General features: G+C 36.9%; 1 protein-coding gene across 1 annotated transcript; it reads left to right on the top strand.

Annotated features, from left to right (window-relative positions):
- The first annotated feature begins 3,901 nt into the window (after positions 1-3,901).
- Positions 3,902-9,882, top strand: LOC106137174 (phosphatidylinositol-glycan biosynthesis class X protein). The gene is made up of 5 exons (XM_013337959.2): positions 3,902-4,204; positions 4,693-4,840; positions 5,345-5,499; positions 6,517-6,670; positions 7,733-9,882. Exons 1-5 carry the CDS (start codon positions 4,080-4,082, stop codon positions 7,886-7,888), a joined length of 738 nt encoding a protein of 245 aa, XP_013193413.1. The 5' UTR covers positions 3,902-4,079; the 3' UTR covers positions 7,889-9,882.
- The last annotated feature ends 702 nt before the right edge of the window (positions 9,883-10,584 follow it).

Raw genomic sequence — 10,584 nt, 5'->3', positions numbered from 1 at the left:
AAAAAAGTTCGGTCTCATCTCAGACATCCACGACCTTAAAAACTTTGTTTTTATTTTATCAGCATTTATGATGTCATTAAAATGGTTGGTTATGCACGATGGCTTTGGAACCAAAGTTATAACAGCCGTGTGGTTCCCGGCACCAATACAAAAAAGAATAGGACCACTCCATCTCTCTCACATGGATGTCCTATTCTTTTTTTTATTGGTGCCGGAAACCACACGGCACACACACACACCCTATATATCCCTTATATTATATACATAACAGAATGGTAATATTATATACTTGGTATAACAATTCAATATGCAAGCCATTAGTATTGTTACCGACACTAAGAAAAAACAAATTAACTATCTCTCTTCAAAAGACCTTAAAAGTTTGACCTTAATCTCAGTCGATTTAAGGTCAAGAACTACACGTACACACTGCTAGGCCTACACCAAAGAATTGGCTCTGGAATTTAGGTACTTATTCTTCTTCTTTCTCCTGACTATAGTCCTGGTTGCATCCTTGAATTAGTATCTCGTAACACTAGTCTCGAACTTACTTCGAGGCTTACTCGATCAGTGTAATTTGTCCCATATATATTTATAGATACACATACATATGGTCACGTCTACATCCCTTGCGGGGTAAACAGAGCCAACAGTCTTGAAAAGACTGAATGGCCACGTTCAGCTATTTGGCTTAATGAGAAAATTGAGATTCAAATAGTGACAGGTTGCTAGCCCAACGCCTAAAAAAGAATCCCAAGTTCATAAGCCTATCCCTTAATCGCTTTTTACTACATCCATGGGAAAGCGATGGAGTGGTCCTATTCTTTTTTGTATTGGTGCCGGGAACCACACGGCTTCGCAGGCTTTGCAGGTTTACCCACGATGTATTCCCTCACCGTAAGAGCAACGGTTAGTATGATATCATGTTTTAAGTTTAGTAGTTTACTAACATATGCCCCCTAGAATGACATATTTTATTGAAAAGAATCAATGATTGAATCATCGACACAACGCATTAAAAAAGTTTCAATTAGCTAATGCTGTAGTCTTAAAGCTAAATGCACATAACTTCGACAATAGTCATTGAAACATGGTCGAGGAAGTTTTTGAACATGTGCTTTTATGAGCATATGATCTAGGTACATAATAATCTTGTCTTTATCTCTTACGGGGTAAACAGAGTCAACAGTCTTGAAAAGACTGATAAACGTGGTCTCCATATATATTTGTACGAAGAGACACCCTACACCGCTTATATCGACAATTACTAGTAGCGACTCCACGCTGTGCTCTCTTGACCCCGTTGACCTTGAGGTCACCGCAGAATTATCGCCAATTATAGAGTCATGACCAAAATGATCTATATTGAGGAAGTGACCAACCGCTGATCTATTTTTGTCCTACAGGTGAGCGTCTGAGCGTCTGGGTGATAATGGCCATCATTATTTTATTAACATACATACATATAGTCACGTCTATATCCATTGCGGGGTTGACAGAGGCTTGAAAGTACTGAAAGGCCACGTTCAGCTGTTTGGCTTTATGATGGAATTGAGATTCAAATAGCGACAGGTTGCTAGCCCGTCGCGTATAAAAAGAATCTTAAGTTTATAAGAGTAAAAGGCAAGGAAAGATTGAAGAAGAAGGAAATAAGAAATATGGATTGGTCCTATTCTATAGTGCCGGAAACCACACGGCACTTTTATTTACCTTTTATTTTAAAAAAACTGACTTGGTATGATTTAACTCTAGAGGCCGCCCGCGACTTCATCCGCATGGAAACCCTATCAATCCCGCGGAAACTCCGGGATAAACAGTTGCCTATTTGTTATTCTGGGTCTTCAGCTACCTACATACCAAATTCCAACCTAATCGGTTCTGAAGTTTTTGCGTGAAAGAGTTACAAACATCCATACTGACATCCTGACATACAAACTTTCGCATTTATAATATTAGTAGGATATATACGTTTGTTGTTTAAAGTAGTAGTAAGTATGGGCTAAAGCAATTAAATTAAAAAAAATTATAAAAAAACAGATTAGGTATTTTAACTGGTTCAGAAATCCTAAATGATTTACCTACGTAGTAAGTAACTAACTTAGTCTTCCCAACCATCTTTTTTTTTTAAGCCGGCAAAGACATTGTACAGTCAGTGACATCCTCTTTAAAATACCCGAAAATAGTAGTTAGGTACCTGTAACACTGACAGTATTACGTAAAAAATCAGATACCAACAGACGTCCTGCTAACTATGTCAAGGCGTGTCTTGTTAAAATGCTAATTGGGTTTACACACTGACACGTCTGCCTAGAATTCTTCTATTTTATTAGGTAGTTTCCATCATCTCCCACTTTTCGCTTTAAACAGGTTTTAATACTTTCTTTCTGGTCTGATAGCGAAGATATAACATAGTGCCAACTGCAGATTGTGAAAATCCATCAAGGGAATGACAAATACCCTTAGGATTCTTCTTTTTGACGATGGGCTAGCAACCTGTCACTATTTGAATATCAAATAGCTGAACGTGACCTTTCAGTCTTTTGAAGACTGTTTGCACTCTCTACCCTGTAAGGAATAAAGACGTAATAATATAATATACCTACGAAAGTAGGTTTTTACACAAAACAAATCCCGTCTGACTTCCGCAACTTGTTCAAGGTTTCATCCGGTTGCATGTAAAAGTCAATTTTACAATTATTTTTAATTTTCCCCCATTAAAGATTTTTAGGTGCTGAAATACAAGTAAACATATTGGATATTGGACCATGTTTTAGAGTGTCAGAAGTGGAATCGGTAAGGTGCCCTGGTTAAATGCGTGATGCGCAATAAGGCACAGATTCGTATCCCACTTCGGCCAAATACATATGAATATTTTCAAAGTTCTGACACTGACATCAGTTTGAATACTAAACGAAAAAAGCCTTGGGAAAACATCGTGAGGAAACCTGCACATTCAGGAGTCTAGTCTGTGTGACCATGCGATCCATAGTTTCTACAAAAGTTGCGGAGGTCAGATGGGAGTCGCTTCGTGTAAAAATCTGACTCACCTAATCCATGTTTCATGGGCAAAGGTACCCCGGGCTCCTCTTCAGAGTGGTGAGGATGTAACCTGGACTTTAGCCAGGAGGAAGAAGAATCTTGACATGTCTTCTAAAAAAAAATTACATTTAAAGTGTGGTAAGTAAAAAAATAATTTAATAAAACACACAGAAATTTCTTTTTTCATTTCGCATTTTCGTCTCATGGATATAAACTTGTACCTTATGTCCATGAGACGAAACAACAAACAACTGTCAAAGTGGCGCTAGTATACCTTATACCCACAAAAAAAACAGATTTTATAAGGTACCTAGTGAAAAGTTTTCTTTAATTCATTTGCAAAACAACACTTTGTGCAGTTCTTTTTCGACAAAATAGGTTCTAAGTTCCGTCGTGAACATATAACTTAAAACTTTTATAAAAATGATTCACAAGTTTTGCCTTGTTTCCTCGCATGAAAGCTCCACCTATTCATTCAGTTCATCTTTAAATTCTTAAACTTGCCTAGAAGAATACACCATAAACAATGGTCAAACACACACAAAAACGATATAATAATCGCAAACATCGCATCGCAAACTTCAAAACAAATCACAAGGGAACAAGCTTTAAGAGCGCTATCTAGGTTTATCTGTCACCGCTCACCGGCGACCCCAATTGATAGATTTGTTAATTTGGCAAAATTGATTGAATTACAGATAGTTTTAATAAACCACCGATATACTTTAAAGGAATTAGGCGTTATATTTTATGTATGTTCGTATCGATAAACTTAATGTATAGATAACTATTGAAACAACACTAACACCCATCCATTTTTGATTTTGACATTGACATTTATTAGAACATTTTAATAGGATAGGACTGATTATCTGGTAGTCTGGTAACCAGAGGCTTTAAGAAATTTGGAAAATTAAGAATGTTTTTATTTCGGATATTGTTGGCTAAAATTGTATTTAATAATAAAACAACCGCGTGTTACACATATTGAATTAAATACCAGTGACATTATTTAATATATTTGTTTACAAAACTGAGAAATGTCCGTTCGCGCAATCATAACTATTATCATTACTTCTTTATCTGTTACCAGTGGTTTTACTTCGAATTCGTGTAATTTTAATGCTAAATTGAAACAAACGTTATTAAACGAAGGGTTCCACAGGTAATTACGTTAATGATTTAAAGCATTTATTACCGCATTTAGATTTAATTTTAAGTAGGTACGCCTTTTCGGCTTTGATCATAAACATTTAATAGCGTATTAGTCTTCAATCCTATTTTTACATAAATGCAATATGCCTAGAATTTCTGGAACTGAGACTACACCTTGTCTTGGTCCTCCGTATGGCAACTGAATCCAGAAACCTGGCTGACAGAGATTTCATTAGTGATGAGTCCACCTTTGTACCATTTCTGTCTCTTTTGTGCTGTTTTGTATGTTTTATAGCGCAATAAAGAGTTTATCGATATATGTAGACTTGGTTACAAGTTGTGTTGACATCAGTAAGCAATACCTTGCATCCTACTTTTAAGATAAATTGATTTCTATCTCATTGGTCACCAGTTTGTGAAAAAATTTAACCTAAACTACTATGTGCTGTGTACTATTTCTTATATAATTGTGTAAATTTCAAACAAACAAACTTTCAGAAACATCACATACGGCATTGTGTTTGAAAGTGATAATGACGGAGACAGGTGGTTGTACGAAGATTGTACTGTGAGCTTGGAGCAAGTTTTGCCATCCGGTGTCTTCGTCAACCCTGATGAGTTAGGAGAGTTCCAGAGAACACACAAAGTATGTTGTTAATAACTTTTCAATAAATGGAAATCATTAACTTAACTATAAAATTACAGGAGGTCATCTCGTAAAGTCACAGAGAAGAGTGAGAGACATAGATATAGCAAACTTTACAAAAGTGACATATTTAAGGTGCCAAATTTAAATATTTGTCACAACTCCTTAGAAAATATCATAAAATTCTGTAGCTCTAAGCATACATACATATAATCAAGTCTATATCCCTTGCAGGGTAGACAGGGCTGACAGGCTTGAGAGGAATTAAAGGTCACATTCAGCTGTATGAGTCAATTATGGAAACCATATTCAAACAGTATCAGGTGGCTAGTCCAATGCCTATAAGAAGAAATACAAATTAATTAGCCTTTTCCTTAGTTGCCTCTTACAAAAATCAAACTGGTCCTAAACTTGTAATGTTACGTATTTTGTTTTATTGGTATGATAATCAAAATTCCTTCATGCTTTATAAGTGTTAAAAATTTTCCAACATCTCATTTTCAGTTGAACGCGATACCAAGAGGTCGGGTCAACATTGAACTGCCCGCTTCCCAATCGCGGCCCAGCGTGGTATACCTGATGGGGACGGTGGTACAGAGCAAGGTGACTTTGTGGCTACCAGTACACGCGAGGTATCACCATGCTGTGTCTGGAGGGGGGTGAGTGGTGTTCTCAGCTAATCCTATCATGTTATCCAATCCTACTACTATTACTACTATTATAAAGGCGAAAGTTTGTATGGATGTTTGTTACTCTTTCACGCAAAAACTACTGAACCGATTACCATGAAATTTGGTATGTAGGTAGCTGAAGACCCAGAATAACACATAGGCTACTTTTTATCCCAGAGTTCCCGCGGGATTGATAGGGTTTCCATGCGGACGAAGTCGCGGGCGGCCTCTAGTTATGTTATAAATGTGATATTTTGTGAGTATGTATGTATGTTTGTTACTCTTTCACGCAAAAACTACTGAACCGATTACGATGAACTTTGGTATGTAGGTAGCTGAAGACTCAGAAGAACATATAGACCTCATTTTTGTCCCGGAGTTCCCGCGGTTTTGATTCCACGCGGACGAAGTCGCGGGCGGGCTCTTAGTATAAAAATAAGTGAGTCACCGCTTAACATAAAATGAAATAAATCACATACATGTAAGTTGTTATTAAACATGATTATGATTTGAGTAACCATGGCATGAGTTAAGCTTTTACTATTCCCTTCTTTTTTTTCCTATTATTTTTTCTATTGGAGCCGGGAACCACACGGCACCAATAGAATAAATAATAGGCCCTCTCCATCTCTCTCCCATGGTTGTTGTAAAAGGCGCCTAAGGGGTAGGCTTATAAACTTGGGATTCTTCTTTTAGGCGATGAGCAACCTGTCACTATTTGAATCTCAATTCTATCATTAAGCCAAATAGCTGAACGTGACCATTCAGTCTTTTCAAGACTGTTGGCTCTGCCTACCCCGCAAAGGATATAGACGTGACCATATGTATGTATGTATGTAATATTGGTAGATGGTCGTTTATGAAGACTGGAGAACAAATACATACATACATATAATCACGTCTATATCCCTTGCGTGGTAAACAGAGCCAACAGTCTACAGGCCACGTTCAGCTTTTTGGCTAAAAAAAACAAATAACTAAACAAAATAATTCCTCCTTTTCAAGTAACGCCCGAAACTGGATAGAACCGCCGCGGCTGTTCCTCCGGTGTACAGACCGGCGTCTCGAACTCTGCAACAGGAAGTTAACTACCTCATCATTCTTATGCAATGGAAGTTCTAAGGAGAAGTGCAGTTGGATGAAAGTACCTTTTATTGCGGTGAGCGACTGACGTTAATTAATTGTTTACATGTACTAACATAATGATAGTCACGTCTTTATCCCTTGCGGAGTAGATAGAGCGAACAGTCTTGTAAATATTGACGGGCCACGTACATCTCAATGTTGGAATCGAGATTCAAATAGTGACAGGTTGCTAGCCCAGCGCCTATAAGAAGAATATAAATATATACAGGACAAATTACATAGATTGAGTTAGCCTCGAAGTAAGTTCGAGACTTGTGTTACGAGATGCTAAATCAACGATACTATATTTTATAATAAACTAGCGACCCGCCCCGGCTTCGCACGGGTGCAAAATTCGGAAAAATTATACATGAAAACCTTCCTCTTGAATCACTCTACCTGTTACAAAAAACCGCATCAAAATCCGTTGCGTAATTTTGAAGATTTAAGCATACAGACAAACAGACTAAAATAGCGACTTTGTTTTATACTATGTAGTGATACTTATGTAGATAAACATCCAAGACCCAGGCCAATCAGAGAAAGTTCGTTTCTCATCATACTCTGGCCGGAATTCGAACCCGGGACCTCCGGTGACACAGACAAGCGCACTACCGCTGCGCCACAGAGGCCGTCTCAAGTTCATTAACCTCTTCCTTAATCACCTTTTACGACATCCATGGGAACGAGATGGAGTGATCCCATACTTTTTTTTTTTATTGGTGCCGGGAACCACACGGCACTCCTATTGTAGGAGGCGCTAAATTTGCGCGGACCGAGCTGCGTGTAAATGCTAGTTTTTAATAAACATATCACATATAATCACGTCTATATCCCGTGCGGGGTAGACAGAGCCAACAGTCTTGAAAAGACTGATAGGCCACATTCAGCTATTTGGGTTAATGATAGAATTTAGGTTCAAATAGTGACAGGTTGCTAGCCCATCGCCTAAAAGAAGAATCCCAAGTTTATAAACCCACCCCTTAGTCGCCTTTTACGACATCCATGGGAAAGAGAGATGGAGTGGTCCTATTCTTTTTTCTGTTGGTGCCGGGAACCACACGGCACTTTTTAATAAACTTTATTTATTTTTCAGTTGACAAACACTCTCATATGGGACGTTCCTGTTGGTAACACCAACCATTACTACCTGGTCGCACTGGGGACCACCCTGGTGATTGTAGTGGGCTCTCTCCATCTCATGTCCACCATACACGAGTACAAAGTGCGAGCGAGAAGGAAGCTAACCTGAAAACTTGTTATGTGACATTGTTTTTTTTTATTTATTTGTTGAGTTTTGTTTGTGAAGACTGAATAATGGTCGTTGTAAGCTTATAGCGTGAACAGTGCGAGCAGGAAAGGTGATAACCTAAAAATTTGTTCATTCGCATTCAGTATTCTGTTTATAATTTTTTTTTTTTAATTCCTAATGTGTCATTTCTAACGTCACTTAATAATTGTCATATCTTTTAGTTTCATAACATTGGTAGTTGTCAAATATTTTTAAAAAACTAGTTTGCTTTATTTAGTTTAAGCTTCCAAAGCGTTAGTGCAGAAGAAGAGGTCATAAACTGCATTATCTTTAACAACGTGAACTTCACAATAATCCAAACATCGAATTAGTAATGTGAGGTCATATTTTCTGTGATGTTTTTGTATTTGTTATAGGTTATATTTACTTTTTATTCCTAAAAAAAACATTGGTGCCGTGTGTTTCCCGGCACCAATACAAAAAAGAATAGGACCACTCCGTCTCTTTCCCATGGATGTCGTAAAAGGCGACTAAGGGATAGGCTTACAAACTTGGGATTCTTTTTTAGGCGATGGGCCAGCAACCTGTCACTATTTGAATCTCAATTCTATCATTAAGCCCAATAGCTGAACGTGGCCATTCAGTCTTTTCAAGACTGTTGGCTCTGTCTACCCCGCAAGGGATATAGACGTGACCATATGTAGGTATGTATGTGTGTAAAAAAACATTGGTTGTGTTGCCTTGACACATGTTAACCTGTTACCCGGGTGTGAAGTGTGAACAAGACAGAAGAGAAATATTTTTTTTTGCACTTAGTTAAATTTACAAAGATTCCCTGTTAACATTATAAGCACCTATATAATGTTGACCAGCTCCCGAACTATGGCACGCGACGCCGTTTTTTATCGCTGTTTCATACATACATTTATAATCACGTCTATATCCCTTGCGGGGTAGACAGAGCCGACAGTCTCAAAAAGACTGATAGGCCACGTTCAGCTAAAATTTGGCTTAATGATAGAATTGAGATTCAAATAGTGACAGGTTGCTAGCCTGTCGCCTAAATGAAGAATCTCAAGTTAATAAACCTATCCCTTAGTCGCCTTTTACGACATCCACGGAAAAGAGATGGAGTGATCCTATTCTTTTTTCCATTGGTGTCTAGAACCACGCGGCACATCGCTGTTTCGCTTTTTATTATGGCGTCAAACGAGAGAGCGATAGTTTTTCGCGCGATAATAACGACGTCGCGCGTTCCATTCTACGGAGGCTGAAACAAAATGCCAATTAAGTGTCATCGTATGCCATTTTAAGCTGAGAAGTATGAAAAATATGAGCGATAACGACTAATAGGCTAATAATAATCTTAAATTCAAATAATAATTGCGAAGGAAGTATGCAAAGATCGTGGCAATTGGAAAGAGGTAGTCTCTGCCTACCCCTCCGGGAAAGAGGCGTGATGTTATGTATGTATGTAATTCAAATAACATGTTTTTTTTTTATATTTGTTGTTTTTCTTCTGTGATGTTGTGTATTATGTATTTAATATAAGAATAGGAATTTATTCATGAACAAGATAATTGTACAATTAAATATGTTTAATTTACCAAACAAATCAAGTTATTAGACTTATCAACTTTGTATATCGTAACTTATTTTGCATGTTTTAAATATTTAGGACCTTTTTATAGACATCTGCAACATTTTCAACCTGGATTATTTCCTTTTTTTAATAATAATTAACAGTCTAATAGGTAAACCGCTTTGATTAAATTATTTTTGCAACACTATGCCTTAGTCTTAGATTGATATTAAAATTCCAAATTTTTTTTGTGTTATATATTTTTTAATAATTTGAGGTTGCATGATGAATGTTTATGAATAGTGGATAAAGCGAAAGAAGTATGCAGGGATTGAAAGTTGTAGTCTCTGCCTACCTCTCTGGGAGAACGGCGTAATATTGTACATATTTACCTTATTTCATAGAAAATTGTATGCGCGTATGCACTTCTGTACTTCTATTAAGCTATACTATAATATATAATATTATGTTCTTTGTTTTATTAAAATTAAAATTGTACTTCCATTTATAATGCCAATTCAGAAATAAATACTATATACTACCTTATTTGTTTAATGTATTCGTAATAGTTACCTACATTGGTACAAATTTCGAAATTGCGAACTATGTATTTCTTGTCCAATCATTAATTTTAATTTTGACAGCTCTTTTAGTTTTGCCACTATTACCCTTGCGATTTCTTACGAAAGTCTATTTAAAAAACACATACATACATACACATAATCACGTCTACATCCCCTGCGGGTTAGACAGAGCCAACAGTCTTGAAAATACTGATAGGCCACGTTCAGCTGTTTGGCTTACTGATTTAATTGAGATTCGTATAAAGTGACAGGTTGCTAGCCCGTCGCCCAAAAGAAGAATATCAAGTTTATAAGCCTATCCCTTAGTCGCCTTTTACGACATCCATGTGAAAGAGATGGAGTGGTCTTATTCTTTTTTCTATTGGGGCCGGGAACCACACGGCACTATTTGTTTAAAAACTAAGAACGTTTTATCGATTTAAAAATAATATAATTTTGAAAATAACATAGGTATTAAAGATATCATTACCTTTTTATCCTACTACTATTATAAAGGCGAAAGTTTGTATGGATGTATGGATGTTTGTTAC

This window comes from Amyelois transitella, chromosome 13 (genome assembly GCF_032362555.1).
Source record: "Amyelois transitella isolate CPQ chromosome 13, ilAmyTran1.1, whole genome shotgun sequence".
In the NCBI taxonomy this organism is placed as follows: domain Eukaryota; kingdom Metazoa; phylum Arthropoda; class Insecta; order Lepidoptera; family Pyralidae; genus Amyelois; species Amyelois transitella.
This window is presented reverse-complemented; position numbering and strand designations above follow the sequence as displayed.